The sequence below is a fragment of the Eurypyga helias genome, unplaced genomic scaffold (assembly GCF_000690775.1).
Source record: "Eurypyga helias isolate BGI_N326 unplaced genomic scaffold, ASM69077v1 scaffold3010, whole genome shotgun sequence".
Taxonomy (NCBI): domain Eukaryota; kingdom Metazoa; phylum Chordata; class Aves; order Eurypygiformes; family Eurypygidae; genus Eurypyga; species Eurypyga helias.
In genome coordinates this window covers 2330-23220 of record NW_010223599.1, presented here as the reverse complement: position 1 = coordinate 23220, position 20891 = coordinate 2330, and the positions used below count along the sequence as shown (strand labels likewise).

The following is a 20891-nucleotide window of genomic DNA, read 5'->3' as shown; positions in this document are numbered from 1 at the left end:
TTTGAATGGTTTTTTATAAAGAATATACATGAATATTCATTATAATATAAAATCTTACCATAGTTCCAAAATCAAATAGAAAAATCAGAGTCCTTCTTTCAAATTTATTGTAAAAAATCTTCAAAACCACCATACTGAAATAAAAAGAGGTTTGAAAACTAATGCTGAATTTTCCTGCAGAAAGCAATCTCCGCTTTCTCAACAGCTGATGTTCGTTCAGCTCTCCTGTCAGCTGGTATGAATGGAGAGCATGAAAAATTATGCAGGATCCAGCTGATCAAATGCTATTTCTCTTCTCCTGCTGCCAGCAGAAGCAACAAAATCCTTGGTATTGATGATCCAAGTTTCTCTGCTTCATCACCAAGTCAATGTCCCTTGCCCGTGCTGCTGCGGAAAGCACTCTCTTTCCAAGGAGTGGAAGACAGCTGAAGGACTAAGCAAACAGATCAGTGCCCAAACCTCACCCTGAAGCTGGGCCTAAGTGTTTATCTTTAGATGCAATCTATTTAAAATACAAGCTTTACCCAAACTGCCATGCAGCAGGGTCTGTTCTTCAGGTTGCTCTCTTATTTCTCCAAATTCTTGTTTGAAGGGTTACTATGCAACTCAAGAGACATTGAAATAATTCCTGTAGTGCTTACCTTTTCCCCAATGTGTCCAATTAAAACGCTGTCAGCCACAAAAGTGTTTCCCAGGCTTTCTACGATGTCAATGCCAAAGTCTTTGCAAGCATAAATCCAGAAACGTTTGAGTTCAAGGTTGCTGCTACTAAAAATCTATATAAAATCATAATAAAGTTATAATAGTAGCATTTTTTAAAAATACTGTCATTTTAATTAATAATACAAAAATATTTACTTTCTGCCAACTTATTTGCATGTTAAAAGAAAAAACAAAACTATGCAAGAAAATCAGAACTAAGAATCAGTAACAGCCAGGATAAAAACACTCTAAATATTTTCTGGTGTATTACTGGAAAGAGTAACAGGGTTAAGAAGTTACTGTTTTTAGCAGATAGATGCTTTGAAAATAACCACAGGTATTGCTGACAGTCACCATACAGCAAGAAGACTGTTCCTAGAGGGAATAAAATACATTATTCACGTATGCTAGGTCAGTAACATACAAAGAAGTGATAAGTTAGGCAGAGAAAACCACAAAAACAGAACTACAAAACATCCTTTCTTTATTTCTTTTCATACAGATAAGCTTTTCCAGAAAGAGAGTGTACCAGTTTGAAAAAAACCCACACTGAAAAATTGAATGAAGAGCCATAGGATGGGTTGGACTAGAAAATGCGCCTTACAGAGAAACACATACAAGCTGTTCAGGTCATCAGACAGAGGGTTAAGAGGATCACAGCTTCTAAGCACCAGTGTGGGAAGAAAGTATCAAATAATAAAGGATGATGTGGGTTTTCTAATCAGACTAAGTAATAGTGAGCTACAGTAGCTGGAAAGTGAGGATAGGGAAATTCAAACAACAAAAAGTACACGTTTTCGACTAGGATGAAAAAAATCCCATTGAAACCATTAACCCTATGAAGGTAACATCCTCTATCAACTGCAGTTTTATGAATTAGATCTACTGAGAGGATTTTTTTTGGCTGCATGACCTAGTGGAAGGTGTCCCTGCCCCCCTGTCCCTGGCAGGGGGGCTGGAACTAGATGGTCTTTAAGTTCCCTTCCAACCCAAACCATTCTGTGATTCTGTGATTTCAGTGGCAGAGAGATGCTAGATGATTACAGAGGACACCAGATAGTGATGAAAGTAGCACTGATCTGCACCGAAGCAGTAAACCCACAAAAATTATGTTTCTGGCTTTATTACCAAAATAGGAGTCTTTTTAAAACAAGAGCTTTACCATAACTCTGGTCTATTTGCATCCTTAAAAGATTAAGCCAGTGTAGAGGTGAAACACTTGTAAAGACCCCGAGCATCACAGAGGACAGTCGGAACAGACCTACCTGTGTTCCACCTTGGCTGCTCCAAGCTGTGAAGTTGTTGAACCGAACAGGTCTGTTTGGGCTCTCTGGCAAATATTCTGGGTACACCAGCAACCCATACCTGTTTAGGAAAGAAAGCAAAGGAGGCTGTTTCTTTACAATGCATGTATTCATGAGCAGATTTTCCTATTCATCATTTTGATATCTAAAATCTACAATCTGTAACAGTTCTCTGCATGAGAATTTATAATTTAATCCAAAATCAAAAACTGGTGGTTAGCAATATTTATTTTAGGCACCTAATCATGCCAGAAAGCATACTTAAAATTTCCTTTCAAGTATTTTCAGAATTGGCCATGTGAGGGCTAAAACCCAGTATGGAGTATCAGGTGCTCACTGCAGAACACCCCCACCATGCACATGAGCTTTCAACCAGCATCACCTTCGGATAAGCCTGATACGAATCTGGACAGATAGGGGTTTTCTATACCATGGATTCAGCCAAATTGGACTACATTCCAAATGTACACGTTCTTGAATGTAGCCCTTGGTTTGACCTTCTCAGAGGTTTTAAATCCAGATTAATATACATATTCTCTCCAAATTTGTGACACTCCATCCACTGACTTTTAAAGCAACGTCTTTTTTCATTATCATTTCTGTTTAGGGAAGTACAGGCAAAAGCTCTAGTGAACATCCGTTCCTGGATGCTACAGGAATAACCGTTAGTCTCTTCAATCTACTTATTCAGAGGCCAAATCTAATAGATGAGTATTCATGCTGTATGACATAAAGCATCTGGAGGTAAGAAATGCCACTCCAGGTTGTGTAGGCCAGTGTCAAGTCTCTACATCAAGAAAGAAATCATGTATCTGTTCTGTATGCCATCTTCTTCTGCTCAAAACGTCTGGCACACGTAAAAATGAGCTTTCAATTCAACACATGAGCACATGCTGTTAAACGGTTGATGAGAAAACGTGTTAAATGTGGCACCTTAAACTACATCAGGATAATTTAAACAAGGGGGTAAAGAGGAGGAACTTGTTAACAGCACTGCAAAATGCTGCAAGTTAACAAATTGGGTTTGGGGAAACCAGTGCAATCAAGGCCCTGAAAAACAGCTTCAACCACATCGGTGTCAAACTCTGATTCTGCTCTGCTGTGCAGAACTCTGTTTACAAGAGAGGAAGCCCTAAAAGGGTGCAAAATTGAAAGTAAATAAATAAATAAATAGATAGATAAATAAATTGAATCCTGAAAGGAAGGGCAAAGCGTTTTCTGCCCACCACTGCAATTACAGTCAGCACTATCGTGCACTGGAGGAAAACCTTTTTTAACCAAAAATCCCCAAGTACCTTGTGCAGGAATGAGCTACGTTCTCACTGAAGGACAGGAGGGGCATTTTGGATGGTCCCTCAGGGGAGAGATGAAAGAGATAGCCATACCCAGCAGCACACACTGTGTTACCCTGCAAAAAAGCATATATGACTGTGAAAAAAGATTACCACGTATTTCTGGAAATTGAAATAAACTTAACCATCTCCCCCCACTTAAAATCACAACTGAGGTCCATTCAAATCCTAGTAAGTCTGGCAGAAAATGACAGAAAAATGGCATTGCCATAATTCTTCAAGAAGTAGACAAGAAAAAAGTGTGTGGAACACTTCTTACCTTTATAAAATCCTTTTGAAGTAGGAAGGCAGTGTCATGAAAGAAAGTTAAATCACCAACTACTCTGTTTATGGATTTACCTCTCGATCTGTATCTTTCCTGTATCTCCCAAAGCAAATACAGCAAAAGGAAACAACATTGGCACTAAAAAATGAGCCTCCTTAAAAGTTAAGAGAAAAGAAAGAACTACATCTTCAGGATATGTCATTGGCTGAACAACTAAACCTACCAGACCTGTGGTAAATTACTTATTTTGGATTCTTTTTAATAATACTTTTTGGATTCTTTTTAATAATTTAAGTGAATAACCATGGGAAGATGTGTTGTAAGTTGTTGTCACTTGGTATGTCTTACTGAAAAATTTTTGGAGTTGTAGTCTTTGTATTGCAAAAGGTTAAAAATAAGTGAACATAAGGTTTGAATGGTCTTAAATTAGGAGTTGGGTACTTACAGAATCTGTAGCAAGTAGGTTATGTGGGTTATGTACAGTGTGTTAGGAGTTTTTCTACTCTAGGGAAAAAACATGCTCTGATCTGCTTAATTTGGACTGCAGTCAAACCTAGATGGTTTTGGATGGTGCCCATATGGCGATGTTTTCACGTGCACATCTGGGCATGATCCCCCTCACCTATCTAAGATGCAGAAAAGTTTGATGCTGAAACACAGGATGGCAAATCCAGGCTCCCTTTCCAGGAAAAAAATAAAGGCATAGGCATGTGCAGAGGGCAGTTTTTCTGGTCTATCCTTAGATAAGATTAATTGCTCTCTGGGGGTGTCCAGTTTCTAAGGGGAGTCTAACATGAGCTCTCTTGCAGCTATAAGAAGAACTGGATCTCTAAGATCGGGACTAACACCCACCACTACCACTCATGGGTCACTGGACAGTGTTAAAACACTAATGACTTTTTGGTCCCTGATGGTCCAATTCAAAGCCGAGCCTAGTGACCTAGAGGTGAAAGCCTCCATGCAGCAATTACTTTCTTCCAACCCATCCAAGTGCGTTCCCTGTAGTCATGATCCCTGACATCTGTCAAGCAACAGAGAAGCATCAATACCCAAAGCACTGCTTTCTCCAGCCCCTGGTAAAACTTCAGCTTTTTCTAAAAAAGCAGCTACAGACCTTTTTCCTTTAACAAAGTACTTTTGCAGTCCAGTCACATTATTTCCAGGATCTTTTACTTGCAACTCCAATCGTCTGCTCTATAGATGATTCATAAGGAAAAAACCTGCATATTTATGCAGCCAGCTAGTGGCTGGAGGGCAGGGGGTTTAGGCAAGGAGGGAATTTTGTGTGGAAATCAATTCTTTGTGGGAGTCAGTATATTATGAATGTCCATGCAACCAAAATTCCAGAGAGAAATTACCTCCCCGAGCATGCCCAATACCTGGAGGTATGCACTGCAAGTCAGTAAAATCAAGCGGTTGACGTTTTAAGTGTCTTTTAACTGTACAACACTGCTAATGTAAATATTTCATTAATTTCTTTTCGATAGCCGGGGCTCAAACTGTTGACCTTAAAGATGACCTTAAACCTCTGGAGAGTGTGCCCAGCACCATTCCCAGTTTCAGAACCTGGCAGGATGCAAAGGGTATCCCTCAGGTGGGCTCACTTCAACATGCGCTCACCTTGCAGCATGTTTTAGAAAAGGTCTCAGTAGGGATGAAATGGTGAGAAACAATCGATGACAAACGGATGCAGCCTCGCCTCTCTGGTACTGTGGAGAATGGCTGGGTTGGGTGATACTGGGAAACAAATTCATTTATCAACAGCGTGACCACCAGTCACTCCTCTGACATGGAAACACAGGCAGGTCTCCACCCCTTTCATTCACTTAATCTGTTTCCCAGTCCTCAACCACATGGCAAGATAGGAAAGGGAGGATGCTTTTTGAATTTCTTAAATCCAGTCTGTCCATTGTTGTGCATGAGCACTGCATGCTGGCTCTGGGATTTAAGGGCATTGAATGCTTATGAATAGAAAGTTACTGCAAAAGGTCCAAGAACCACTGGGCCTAAGAGAACAAAGAAAAGTTTAAGAACTATTTTATTTTTTTTTCCTGCACACAATAATAAAACCAGGGGCATGGGGCATGCACTTCAGTGACCAACGAACCAATATCAAACAGGGGCATCTTCAGTTCCTCATGCTGATAACATTTAAAAGGCAAGAAACCAGCCTGCTAATATTGTCTTATGACACTAAAAAGAGATAATGAGGGCTTCCATATTTTATTTAAAAAACCCAAGCACCTTGTAATAATTATTTTGCACTTATACTCTATGAGTATAAAATTTTATCTGACACCCTGCTTCACAAATGCACTTAAGAGCTTAAGTCAAATGGAAACTAGTGGGAATTGGTTCTCCAAATGTCTTTGTAGGCTCAGGTTTGAGTGACTGCGGTGTCCCAGTTTCAACACCATTTAGGACACCACTGATTTTCAAGGAAATTTAAGCTCTTCAGTCACCGATGCAAATTTAGGCTCCCAAGTAAATTGAGTAGTGATGAAAATATTATTGCAGGACTCACTGTGGAAAGCTTAACCCATGTAACACGGCATGGACTTAGACCTCTCTATTTTAGCTGTAATCCTTGCCTTAAAGTTTGCAGCCTGTAAATTTAAAAACTGTAATTGAAAGATGGAAATCTGAAAACAAAAAACAAATACACAGAAAAACTGACAACTACTACAACATTAAAATTTAGAGGGGGAAATTTCTCTTCTATATCACCGCCTGGAACACAAGCAGTGGGAAGATGAGTCTTTCCCATTACACTCTTCAAATCTCCCTATTAAATTAAGATTATAAATACCTAAAAAGCAATATTCAGTTCTTGTGCTATTTGATCAGATAGAAGTTTCTGCAGCTCTAACAACGTCATGGTGTTGGTGCTGGACCAGCATCCCTTTCATTTTTTTATTATTACCCTACTAACAAAAAGTCCACAGGACACAGGTGTTTTACTTGGAAAAAGTGTGAATTTTTTCTAAATACCCATGTCCTTTCATGTCTTCTGCTGAACACTGTTTGCTAATGCAGAAAAATAAGTACAGTTAATAATAATCATAGAATCATAGAATGGTTCAGGTTGGAAGGGACCTTAAAGATCATCTAGTTCCAACCCCCCTGCCATGGGCAGGGACACCTTCCACTAGACCAGGTTGCTCCAAGCCTCATCCAGCCTGGCCTTGGACACTTCCAAGGATGGGGCATCCACAGCTTCTCTGGGTAACCTCTTCCTGTGCCTCACCACCCTCTCCATGAAGAACTTCTTCCTGATCTCTGATCTAAATCTTGCTGCTTTCAATTTAAACTCATAATAATCATAAGCTGGGAAACTTCTTAATATTTTCCTTTTTCTGCTGCAATGTCTCAAACAGCCGACAATGAGGTTTATCAGCAACCCTTCAAGGGCCATCGGCTATTCTGCCTTGAGTAACACATCTTTCGAGAGCAGCCTTAACCCTGATGTTCGGGTACACAGCCACAGATGCAGCTTTGGGCATATCTACGAAGACATGTAAAGTGAGAGAGTTAAATGTGCTGAAAACCGACCACAGTCTGTTCACACGTACCCGTAGAGATAATTGCAGCAAACCTTTTCGAAAGCTGAGCCACCGGCGATCGAGTGGACAGCTCCAGGGTAAGTCAACGCATGATAGTACAAAACTCTGTGTTTAGTGGAGCTGAAATTCATGTGATTCTGCCTAGTTCTTGTATTTTTTAACCATATTTGATGGTCTTAAAAATGATAAATATGCCCTTGAGGGAATTGCAGAAAAGTCTTCTCCTTCTTTCTAAGTAAGTACGATTGCCTTCATACTAACACAAGAAACGTGTCTCTTTTTCACCTTCAAATTTAGGTGCAATTTTTTCCTTTTGAAACAGAAGCGCAGGGGGGGATTAGGTCTACACATACACTTGGTAATTGGTTTGGTTTCTGTGGTTTAACAATAGAACAGGTCCGGATTGTGGTTTGTTTGGGTTTTTTTTTATGAAAATGTGCATTTGTTACAACTGAAACTGTGGTAGGAAAGGTCATTTTCAATGAAATTCCAGAAATAATATAGTTGGGAAGGAAAAATGGTGTGAAATGGCTTAATCATTGAAAATATTTTTTTTTTTCAGTGAAACACTTCAAAGTGACTCTTCATTCTGAAATGTGATTTGTGTGTGACAAAAAATGTATGAAGTGTTAAAAAGCAACAGAGAAATAGAGGGTAAAAAGATTTTTACTGATCTGAACTTCTGGATGTGAGAGTTGTTAGTCTGTTAGCTTTTTAAAAGTTCAATATTTTATGACTATTTAGAATAGAAAAGCTTGGTTTCTTTTAAAAACCATGTCCTATTTTATAGGACAGGGAATGCATTGTCCTTCTCACCCTGGAATGCAAATTTTGGGCTGTTCATATCTTATCATTTTAATTACAGACAGAGGTGCATTTGACATTGTTCAATTCTAGTGTGTTTGTCATCAGTCCGTTAAAATTAAGATTTTTTTTTATAATGGCAAAAGTAGGAAAAAATTTGAGAGAAGCTGAGACTAAACTTTTTCCTATTTTTTTCAATCCATGACTATTAAGAAATAAAACTTTTTAAAGTACCCTAGGATGAAAGATCTCCACTCAAGTGCAGAAAAATTTTCAGTAGCAATAAATTTGCCCATTAATATAATTTATTTTGTAATCTGCATTTTTTAAAATATTCCATCATAAGCACAGTTTCTCACAGCTCAGCCAAGAAGCAAATGTTGTGTATATGATCCCAGATGAGCAAAGCTCCATAACTTCCTGATATCTTTGGTTAGAAAGGAAATGTTATATTTTATACCTGAACTACTTACCTTGATGTGGTTGGCAGGAGCCCTGACATAGATCCCTGCTGGTGACAGTGTCTCAATGTTGGATAAACCTTCTGTTCCAGAAAGGCCAATCACTATGTTGTTACTGACTCTGTTCCCCTCTTCCAATCCCTCTCCTTCAAATAGTTAGGTAGATAGACAGACAGATATTTGATGAGAGAAGAAAAAATGAAAACAGAAATAGAAATGTAATTATATCTGGAAACCCTATATTATTCAAGTCACAGAACTTGCTGCGTTTTGTCCTGCCTGCTTTGCTGGTATGGCCCACCTGGGAATTAGCTTTCCCTTCTGACTGCTTCTGGGACAATCACTGTTTGAAAAGCACTTAGAATCATGTGTTTCACACATGGCAGAAGATGGCTGTGAAATGGTCAAAGACTGCCATGACTGTTCAACAGAGTGGTGCATAGCATGGAAAGGAGAAGGCTGTGTGCTTCAGAAATGTCAGGAGGCCACCAGCAAGATCTGATCAACATTTTAAATATGATAGAAAAACATTTTCTGCCACAGGGATTTTACACTCTAATGAGAGAAAAGCAATCAGGAAAAGGAATACTATAATACATCTTCTACAGAAAGGCAATAGGGACCCTGATTCTACAATTCAACATGCACAAAGCCCCGTACCAAGTGTTATACATCAATATAACACCAGCCATACTGTACCCCAGGTTTATGGAGTACATGAATAAAGGGAATATTATAAAGCACATTTACAGTTGGAAAAAGAGGGATTCAGAGCAGGAAAGTGGCTCACCTATGCACACACAGGCATGCTTCTGGCTGTACCAGAATTCAAAGTTTTATCTATCTCCTGTGTCTACATCCACTGCCCTACTTACATGTCAGAAAATTCTAAAAAGACTTAAAAACACCTGGTGCAACTCTGCACAAAAGTGAGGGTTTTGCATCCCCCCTCCCTCCCCCTCAAGCAGTGAAGTATGAGAAGAAAAAGGAAAAATCAATCAAAAGATTGATCACACAACTCAGATTCATGGGGTGCCCCAGATCTAGTAACATTATTGAAGTAGGAAGAAAAAAAAGGCAATATCCTTTTAAACTGCACCATAAAGAAACGTGACACCCAATGGCAACAAACGGACAGTTGAATACAGATTAAGCCTGCACAAGGATGCATTGGCATATGTCCCCCAGCTCTGATATTTTGGAAGCAGAATACGAAGTGGATCACCTCTGCTTGGTCCCATCAGGAGCTAATTAAATCTATTTCATTTTGTATAACAAATTATTATCTTCAACCATACCTGCTCAAATTCCATCCCAAATACAGATCCCTTCCCCAGCCATCACTACCCCAAATGTAAGCCACTTCCCAGGAAAACCTATGTCCTTTGGTTTTGAGGATGGCAGTAATTATTTTTAGCCTTCCTCTCAGTCTTTTGACACTTTTTCCATTTTTGGAACAAGACTCATTTAGGAAACATTTCCTTTCTGGCTGTAGTTACTACAATGCCACTACCAGAGCATGACCAGGATCCTAAAGCAGTCCTTTTGACAGCCATATAGGTTTTTGAGGTGGCATAAAAGGTCTTGGTGTGTCAATTAATTTTAAGCCCAGAGCAAATTTTTATGACTGTCTTGCAAACCCCCTGAAAATAAGGGGTTTAGATGAAAACACTGAGGGAGAGTCCAATTCTGGAGCTGCAAATAGCCAGCTATAATAAATATTCCTTCACGGGCAACAAAATGATTTATAAATTCATCCATCAGACCCTTTGGAGCTGCTGACAGTGAAGCCATTAACAGCATCTTGGGGATAAGGTGTAGTCAGGCTGAGACTTCTGTGGAAATGTTCCGCCCAGCCCAGAGTCCTTTAACCCCGGCACATGTCCTAGAACAAGTGAGCCAAGGAGTGCTGGCAGGATGGAGATCTGCTTCCCCATGGCTACAAGGGTTCTGTGCATCACCTTGGGCAAGTCACTGCACCTCTCCGAGCCAGCTCTCTTTGTCTGGAAGGTGTATACAGTCACTCTCCCTTTATAGGTCTCCTCTGTTTAAATTCTAATCTATCACTTCTCATGTTTATATGCAGGACTTCGCATAAGGACTCGCTCTGTGTGGAAATGCAGGATCAGGACTGAAGGTTTCTTCCCCCCTCCCTACCATTTATCTTAAAATTGGTCATTTTTATCCCATCTGTGACGGAAAACAAAAGCCGAGCTTTATCTTTACGTATTCAGGCAACATGAGATCCCAGCAGAAGATGCTGTGAGTCAGTCTCCTGATGGTTAGTTAGGAGAAATATTTTGTTGTTTAACATTTTTGTTGCTCCAAGCTCCAATTTATTTAAGTGTTAAATTCTCTGCTTAACTTTTAACATATCCTTTCACTCCATTATCTTCAATGTCAAATGACTGAAGTTAAAGGTAAGTATGCTTTTAAATGCCTCACTGAACTGGGGTCTTAAATATTGCATAATTGTTCTCTTCCAAAGACAGATAAATCAATCCCCTAAAAAAAAACTTCTTCTCATTGTACACTCTTAAGAGTGAACAGATCAAGTGAAAACAGACCTGAAGAAACACAGTGTGTGTGGTCAAATGGAAATAGCTGCCAGGAGTTGCATGTGGAATCGTGGAAGCTTTATTCCAGATTCACTGGTATCAGAAAATGCGGAAGATGTGATTAAAGTTCTAAGGGTGCAGTTAAGGATCTGCTATTCTTTCCTCCAAAAGAATTTTCATGCTAATGGTAATTGGCATATATTGCTGTTCAATGCAGGATAGATATTTTTCTACTTCACTTACCCAGTAGAAGCCCATGGCCTGAAATATTATAGAAAACATTACTGTCCACACTAAGGTTTGAGATACCGGTCAGACGGAGTCCTTGGCCGAAGGAGTCCAAAACACAACATCCGCGTATGTAAGAATCTGGAAAGACATGAGTGCTGTGAGCACAAAGCATGCTGCAGCTTGAAGGTTGGGAGAGTTTTATATCAGCGCCTCATCCTCTGATTCTGTGCAATTGATGCTTTTGGCTCCCATGAGACCACTCGGTTGCAGGTGCCCACCCTTACTCACCCGGCAGATTTTGCCAACAGGCAGGCATGACTGAGATGGGCTGGTAGGGAAGAGGGGCCCTGAGTGTAGAAATGGGTTCATGGAGGTGGTTCGCTATTGTGCGGAAAGAGGAGGAGATCCAGTGAAAGGATAAGGTAAGATCCCAATTTCCTGAGGCAGTTGGATGAATGAAGTAGGATTGAATGAGTGGAGGAATGGTTCAGAAGGGTGATGAGGACAGCAGGGCAGGTATCTTGTATACCTTGTCCAGCCAGGCACAGTGACGTGCCCACAGAACTCCAGGATCATGGCCAGTGCTGCTTTCTGCCACCAGGAAGCCCAGATCCTCACTAAGTGCTGAAGATGAGGGCTAGCTGGAGGGTAAAGTCCCACCCAGTACCCTTAAACTGGGCTTGTCCAGCCTGGAGAAGAGAAGACTCCAGGGAAACCTTATTGCAACCTTCCAGTGCCTGAAGGGGCTACAAGGAAGCTGGGGGGGACTTTTTACAAGGGCCTGTAGTGACAGGAGAAGGGGTAATGGGTTTAAATTGAAAGTGGGGAGGTTTAGATTAGATATCAGGAAGAAGTTCTTCCCGGAGAGGGTGGGGAGGCACTGGAACAGATTGCCCAGAGAAGCTGTGGATGCCTCATCCCTGGAAGGGTCCAAGGCCAGGCTGGATGAGTCTTGGAGCAACCTGGTCTAGTGGAAGGTGTCCCTGCCCAAGGCAGGGGGTTTGGAACTCGATGATCGTTAGGGTCCCTTTCAACACAAACAATTCTATGATTCTATGGTTCTAAAATATTATTGGAGCCCACCTAACTTTCTCCTATCACCACCAGCCTTCAGAGGCCTCATTGCCACTTCCACAAAAATGAATTCTGCATTTACCAGTGACAGATTTGAAAGAACATAATATTTTCCTTAGCCATCAGGTGATAGAATTAAATTTTGGCCTATGATACTGCACAACCCTGAGCCACCTCTAGGCATGCTTTTCCAGAGCTAGAAGTAGCACACCAACTCAGAGGTGTGGCATAAAAATGAAGTACTATATTAGGATGAAGCTGTCCAGGGATACAAATGAACTAAAGCATCTTAAGGCAGTCCATCAAGTTTCACTTGGGCTTAGACTACAGGTGAGTTTTTTTCGCATTTACCAATCCAATTTGTCACCTGACCTGAGAGCTGAGCAGGCTTTTGAGGACATCTGTCCTAGCTTTGGGAAGAAAAATGTGGACATTTGAAAACATTCAGGCTCACCAGCGAGTGCAACCACCTCACCTGCCATCCGTGCATTACCAACAACAGTCAGGGCACTGCGGTGCTGCCGAAACACTTGGCCACCGAGACGGAACTGGATCCCCTCCACCCGGAGACGACTTGCCTCTCCCTGGTATGCCTCCACAACCACGACAGCCCCCAGGTCCCGAGACCCCAGCTGCCTCTCGCTTCGCTTGTACAGACACTTGGAGCCATCTGGAATGCAACCCGGTGGGAGCTGTTAGTGTTATTCCTCCATGATGACCATGGGATATGCAGAGTGTCCCAAGCATCATCATGAGACCCACCACATTGACTCAGTGAGACTGTCACCAGCAATGACCTTAAACATGGGCCCAAAGAGAAATTAGCCCCAGGCAAGCATGTTCGATACCCCCTCCAAATACTCTCATGGTGGAACTGGTTGCCCAGAGAGGTTGTGGATGCCCCATCCTTGGCTGTCTTCAAGGCCGGGCTGGATGAGGCTTGGAGCAACCTGGTCTAGTGGAAGGGATCCTTGCTGGAACTGGATGGTCTTTAGGGTCCCTTCCAACCTATATCATTCTATGATTCTATGATGCTATGGTTTCTTCCCTGTGAGTCTGGACTTTTTTAAAGGAACATATACTGAAAACAGCAGGATGCTGTAGTAGTTTTCTGCCATGGAAAGTTCCTTGTGTTCAATCTTAAATAGTTCTATGCATAGGGAAGATGGATTTGATATTGAGTTACCTTGGGTGAGGTTCTTGAAAAGGGGATTGGGAACGGATATATTGAACTAAACTGAAATAAGAACATTTTGAAATGTCTTTAAAACTCTTGCTCTCTCCACTGTCCCTGCAGAAGGGTGAGGAAGAATTACTACCCACAAGGAAAGTAAATTGGAGGGCTGGGGAAGGAATCGACATTCCTGAAAGGCATCTTTCTATGGGTCTATGCTTAGGATATTTTGGTATGAAGGGATTCAGGTTATGAATGTGCAATTTGGGCTTGTTCAGTGGAGGTGCAGAGAGGATTTCAAATTTCAGTACCTCTTGCTTATGCTCAGTAACACTCATTTTTCTTTTAAAGAAGGTAAATTAACCACAAAAACCACTGCCCATTCATCTTCTGGAGAAATCCTCCTATCCTTTAACTCAAATAAAAGTCTCAAATGGTTAGCACATTTCAGAGACTATATTGATGATTTCCACAGAAAATGGACCATAGATCTATGAGTAATATAAGCAGTTGGCTGCTGGATATCAAATGAAGTCTTGTGTCACAGTCTGAAAGCCCAGGGTGTTTTATTTTTAAAGGAAAACTTACGACCGGGTTGCCAGATAACCTAACTCTCCTCAAATTATAATCACCATGTGTGATTCTGCTTCCCCATCAGCTGGTATAAATCAGGAACCCACTTATCACACCTCATACAAGTAAAACTAAAGGAGAATTGAGATACCGAACACTGTTTCACCAGTGTTACTACATGCTACAAGAAACCATCACCTGTCATTTTTCTTCGTATCCCTAAACATTAAACAACATCTCAATATTTTACACTAAAGAGTACAAACAGTATTGGGCTGTTTTGTTTTTCCTTCTTAAAGTGACTAAATAGTAAACACAATTAAAAATTTAATATATTATGTACACTGAAACATGTTTTCAGAAGATACTTTCTTTTCTACACCCTTAGGCTCAGGCAAAACGAAAGGGTCTTTCCCAGGATAGCTTGAAACAACAATGTGAAAATAATACATCTGAGATATTACAATCAAATGCAGTTCAACTCCCAAGACTTCACATTTCAATGTCAAACAACGTTTGGAAAGATAAACTCCCTTTCCTGGCGCTGGTATGTCTCAAAGTAATCTTACTAAGAAAGATTCCTAATACACACTGATACCGCAATGTGATTTTAATGGAGCAATTTTTCTTCTCTGAATGTTTCTGTGAGGAAAGACCTCCTCACCTCTTGTAACACCTGCTTTTCCACACTGCCTGAGGTGTGCCATCCTCTCCATCGTGACATTTCCTTGAACAACAACCCTTCTGCTAATCAGTGCCACCACAGCAGTCAAACGAAGGCTCTGGCCATTCACCCATCCCTCTCTTTTGGGAAAGACATAAAAGAGGTACAAAAGCATCTCTGCCTTACAGATGGCAAGAATGATGTTTGACTTAAGCTTATGGCTCCAACTGCCTGAACTCAGAGCTGATTTCAGTCCTATCTCACCATGGACACTGGCACATCCAATATCACTGCATATGGATATATATACATGGATATGCATATATGACAGACCTAGTTTTCCTTGTGTGATGTTTGTTTTCCTCATTTTGTCTCTCAAGCTCACAAATTTTCCTTAGATTATGTATGCTTACACAAGAATATTTCAATTTTAATTTCCTTCATATGCCCAAAATATATTTTAGTAAAAAACATCACTACTTTCTTCCTCAAGATCCAAATATTTCTGGAAAAGATACCACTAATCTTCCTGGGCTTTGTGTTGTGTCCCAAATAGATAATACGTTTCAACACTGGGGCTCAAGTTAAGATGATAAGATGTACAGTTTGAACAAGATTTCCATGGACAGAGGACCAAGACAGTGTAAAGCAGTGGATCTACCACTCACTGAAAACACAGAAGCAGTCTTTCTAAATTAAAGTAATTAACCTTCAGCGTGTTTTAATCAGCCTAAGTCAAGCAGTCTAGAAGGGAGGATATTTTTTTTTTTTTTTTACAGAAGTCAGTTACTTTTGGGAGTTGAGGAGGAGCAGAAAGCACTTTCACAAAAAATTATGCAGGAAAGCTCTGTCAACCATGTGCTGAGGCCACTGGACTGCACTGGCCATCAGCGTTTTCTGCTTCAAAGGTTTTCTGAGTTCATGGTTGTGATACAGAATTTAAACATAGTCAGAGACATTCAGGATTGAACACCAACCAGCTTTAGGGGGAGTGAGGAACTGAAATACCTCTGACTACCTTTGTTAAATGGATTTATATAGTTATTATGTCCCACAGGAAACTGCAAATCCTCACCTTGACCAATTTTTCCCCTGGTTTAGCTCTTTGCTATAGAAATCCCCTTGGCCCTTGAAAGGATACCTGAGCGGTGATCTAAGGTACAGCTCTGTGTTGTTCAAAGACTCGATAACAGCCATTTCTTCCTGCTGTTCTGCACCTCCAAGGCCTGTCCTTCCCACCATGATTTCATCACCAGGTTGCCAATCAACAGGTTCCTGGAGCAGTAATCGCACGTCGTTAGCATGAGCTGATGATTTCAAGTGTGTGAAAGCCACTTTGGGAATCCAGCCTGGGAAAAAAAAAAAAAATTAAAAACAAGTCAATCAACATTTAAAAACAGGAGCAGCATGCTTAGAAAACATTGCCTCACTTGGATCATCCCACAGTCATTTATTTCTTTTTGATGCTGTGTAGGAGAGATGAGACTAATGCTGCCACAAAAGAGGACTTGTGCACACCTGCTTGGATCAGAAATGTAGTGCTTTCCAAACGACATATTCATTTCACATCTTTTGTCTTTATTGGCCCCAAAAAAAGGAAAAAAACATGTTGCAAAAAAGATTACTCAACAGGCAGTGGGAGCTAAGGCTCAGTTTTGTTCTCCCAAAATGAGTTCCCTATGTAGGAATCACCATCCTTAAAGCACTGTTTGTAGTCAATGGAGAAATGCACTGTCTGCAGGGACCATCATCCTTCTCTGCATGCCAAAAGCACTCTGAATCAGCACATTCCCAGTCAAGTTTCCAAAACAACATACAGAGAGTCTTGGGCCACAAGTTAACTTGCATTCACAAAACCAAAGGTTTAGTTTTTTAGTAACATTTCAGTGACACATGGAAAGACAAATATCATCAATTTGAAAAATTTTGTGACTACAGATTGCTCAGCTAGCAACATGAGGTCATCTCAAAACTGAGTCCACTGGAGGATCCAAAATGAGGGGTCATTTTATGAAATCATGGGTTAAGTAGTTTAAACATTTCATAAAGAATTTGCCTTGGCCTTTTTCATCCAAAAGCAGGAATAACATCACATACTGCAAATGTTGTACCTTTGGATATTTTTTTCCAGAAGACTTGAATCAGAAAACACTGCTGAAAACTATTCTTGGTGAGGCCTTACTCTCGTTAGACCTGAAAACATATTTTCAATTTTAATACCCAGTTGAGTCAAAGGTCATCTGACATCCCTATGGATGGGGAAGGGTTACAGCAGTGTGAATACACAGGTCAGAACACCTTCAACATGTGATCCCTGCGTCAGCAACCTTAGGCCAATGCTGGAAGGCAGTGGCAAGGTTCCAAGTACAGATTCCAAAATCCCCTCCTCCTCTTCAGTGGACGTACTACCAAGTGAGCAACAAACCCCAGCAATGAAATATCTTGCCATTTCACCCTCCCTTCTTTGCTTTATGTGAGATCCAACACATTGAACACAATCAGGGGAGAGCATGTCCCTCACACACCCACCTTTAGCATATTTCCCACCTTTAGCATATTTTTCCTTCCCTCCTTTGCAATAGATCATAATTTACTTTTAGCCCACAGCAATCTACTGTCCTCCCTGCTTGTACTATAGAAAAGTAATAACACGAAAAATCACTGAATGTAGAGGTTGAATCCAATAAATCATTTTCAAAGTATTTTAAGCAAGCTTCTCTCTCTCCATGTCCTGTTTCACTTTCTCATTGTTTATACTCTAGTGTCCCAGTTCTTTCCATGAGGAAGACAGAAATAATGAGAGGCACCTCCCAGTCAATTAATTCACAGCAGAATGAGAGAAGGAAGAATCAAATCTTTATACTCATCTTTGAGCACTTGCTCTGTATGTCAGTGAGTTGATGGGCATCTAAAACTAGCTCAGATACTTCTGGCATATTATCTTTCCCTTTTTCTTAAATTATGATTGCAATTTCTCAACTTACAGCTAAGCAAGTCTCCCAGGTATCTTTCACTTAATGTGCTTCAGTTCATATCAAGGAACTGTTTCAGAGTGCATCAAATGGATTTCCTTCAAATGAAACTATCAACTGTTTTATCAACCAGTTGGAGTGAGTCCAGAGGAGGCCACAGAGATGATCCGAGGGCTGGAGCCCCTCTGCTATGATGAAAGGCTAAGAGAGTTGGGCTTGTTCATCCTGGAGAAGAGGAGGCTCCAGGGAGACCTTATAGCATCTTCCATTGGCTGGGGGAGGGGAGGGCAGGGAGCAACAAGAATGTTGGGGTAGACTTTTCACAAGGGCAGGGAGTGACAGGACAAGGGGTAACAGGTTTAAATTGAAAGCAGGGAGATTGAGATTGGACATCAGGAAGAAATTCTTCCCAGAGAGGGTGGGCAGGCACTGGGACAGGTTGCCCAGAGAAGCTGTGGATGCCCCATCCCTGGAAGTGTTCAGGGCCAGGCTGGATGAGGCTTGGAGCAACCTGGTCTAGTGGGAGGTGTCCCTGCCCATGGCAGGGGGGGTGGAACTAGACGGTCTTTAAGGTCCCTTCCAACCCAAACCATTCTATGATTCTATGAATGCAGAGGCTGTAATCCAGTAGGACATATAACACACTTTAGACACTAATGGAACCAGACTAGAATGATGCTTTAGAGCCCCAAAAACATGCACAGTATGGACCCTGCATCCTCAGCACCTACATAATTCACTCTACAGATCTTTCTCTATTGGGCTATACTGTTTCCTAACGTAGACATAGCCAATGCCCAACTTGCACCATTCATAAGCAGACAGGAAAGTTTTCTCTGTGAGTGCTCATCCTCAACACAGCTTTAGCCAGCTCAAAAAAAAAAAAAACAACTAAACCCTCTTGATACCATCCTATGTACATTCTTTTCCTAGCAGCAGTCTCATCATCTCTATTCATTTACCTTCTTTCATTGAGTGAACCTTGTGAATTTTTAGGACTCTCATAAAAATGAACGACTGAGAGGAGCCATCTGCATGTTGAGCAGCATACAGTTTTTCTCCAGCTCTGGACGTTTTGTTCATAGTACTGATTTGTGTGCATGTGTTAGTGTGTGTGTTTGAGTGCATCTGTGGCCAGACACACAACTACCTCCCATTGTGTACATCTGTCGCACACGCACTACAGTAACCATTGTAAGAACACTGCTGGGCAGCCACTCCTGTCATTAAGAGGTGCAAACCAGCATTTTGCATTCAAAATATGTGCTAATGGAAAAGGCTTGTTTCAGGTTTTTTTCCACTTCCAAGATCTGAAACAAAAATTTTCAAGAAAAATCTCAACATTTTTTTCTTCTAAAATATTATTCACGGTATCCAAACATCCACTTTTTGCTTTTTTTCTTCTTTTCTCTCTCTTTTTTCCTTTTCTGTTTTTCTTTTTATTTTTCTCTTTCTTTCTCTTTTCCTACTTATTTTTTGATTTCTTTCTGTGTTCTCCCCTTCTCTATGTCTCCTGTTCCACAGTTTGTTTTCCCTTTTTTGTGATGATTTAGGTGGGGTGAGGTACTTCTTCATATGCATAAGATCTACTGCCAATTTCCAATACTTCTAGTATATTTTCATTAGGAAAGAAAAAAGAAGCCAAGCAGATTACTCTTTCCTTTCTTCCCATTTATGTCCCCACATACAACACCACCTGTAATCAGATCCTCCTCTAGTCTAAGCAGCACGAGTGAGACACAGGATTTGGTCAGTGATACTTTTCTGGTTAATTCGCTGAGGGATCATAACTGAGGGTTCTTTGCCTTAAGTAAAACATAATTCTAGCCCTGTGGTTTTGATGGGACCTCATCATACACCTACACAGAAATGTACAGATCTTTTCCTCAAGCAGTCATCATCCATTGCTGTACAAAATCACTCATTCCCCTTTCCAAAACAAATGTGTAACTGGTAACCTTAAAAGGTGACTGGTTTTTTGAAAGTATAACATTGGCCCCTCTATTTCATACAGATCCAATTAAAGGAAAACATGCAACCCCCATGTTCTGCAACTTCAGTATCCAACAGGTTTGAACGAAGATAGCTTGAAAAAGAGCACAAAACCCACCAAGCCCCTTAGCCACTGTCACCAGTGGTATCTGTGGGTAGGTTTCAGGTGCCTAAGCATGTCATTTTGGATGTACAATTGGCCTCTAGCTCCTGTTCCAGAAAGATATTGGTCTGATGTAAGTCCCATGTCTCATCTTCCAGATCCACATAGATTCCTTGGATACTATAGGGTGACTGAAATGGTACTTTATATGGACACTTAGGTTACTGAACAACTGAAGAGCTGGCAGGAAGCCAAATCAAATTGCTCCTGCTTCTTGAAGAGGTTTCTGCTCATCTACCAAGGATAGGCTGGCTGGATAGGGTACACCAATTTTTAGAGGCATTCCTACACCCAAATTCTAAATGGGGAAGTGAAATGTGCTGGTAAACAACTCAGGAGGGAGTTTTCCAGCTGGGAGACAATCTTCATTTCTCAGAGGTCTTCTAGAGCTTCTCTCCTTCAAAGAAGCAGTGGGCCCTCTATAAAAGACCATGAGTACCTAAAGGAGCTTCCCTGGAACAAAGATCCCTGTCCCTGCAATCTGTCTGCAGGACCATTCTGTGGAGGCCCTGAGGTCTCATCCTTGTTTCCCCTTGAAAACAAACTCTACTTCAGATGAAACATGCAGAATTCTTAAAAATAAATAAATAAATAGATAAACAGGGATTTAAAAAAAAAAAAAAAACAAACAAGAAACACTTCAGTGATTGGGACTGGACCGTGCAACAGGTAAATAAATTACTTGTTTGAGAGTAGAAGGTTTAAAAGACCAACAGCTGTGATATATTTAAATTATTTCTTCCCCAAAAAAGTACTGCAAGCAGAAACACTCAAAAGTACTGAAAAATAAATGAATCTGTATAACTCCTTAATTATTGAACTCATTTTTAATAATTAACTAAGCTCAGATTGAAAAAACCCCACATCTTAAGATCTAAAGCAGAAGCGCCATCACGTTAAAGGGACAGGACAAAGCATTTAGACTCAAAATGTTATTGCAGACAGAGGAAGAATTGAACATTTTCCTAAATGACTTGACAGAAATATCCTTAAATACTGAGCAGAGCAGAAATGTGTTTTCAAATAGCAACCCAAAAAT

At 40.7% G+C, this 20891-nt stretch overlaps 1 protein-coding gene across 1 annotated transcript in view; it reads right to left on the bottom strand.

Moving 5' to 3' along the window:
• LOC104516727 (fibrocystin-like) overlaps positions 1-16074 on the bottom strand; it is a gene marked incomplete at both ends in the record, with an annotated part of 51712 nt that extends 35638 nt beyond the window's left edge. The window contains 8 exons of the mRNA XM_010161195.1: positions 642-776; positions 1968-2067; positions 3302-3414; positions 8464-8597; positions 11253-11378; positions 12790-12984; positions 14726-14865; positions 15867-16074. Of these exons, the coding sequence (XP_010159497.1) occupies positions 642-776; positions 1968-2067; positions 3302-3414; positions 8464-8597; positions 11253-11378; positions 12790-12984; positions 14726-14865; positions 15867-16074 (1151 nt within the window). The remainder of the gene's footprint in view (positions 1-641; positions 777-1967; positions 2068-3301; positions 3415-8463; positions 8598-11252; positions 11379-12789; positions 12985-14725; positions 14866-15866) is intronic.
• Between the last annotated feature and the right edge of the window lie 4817 nt (positions 16075-20891).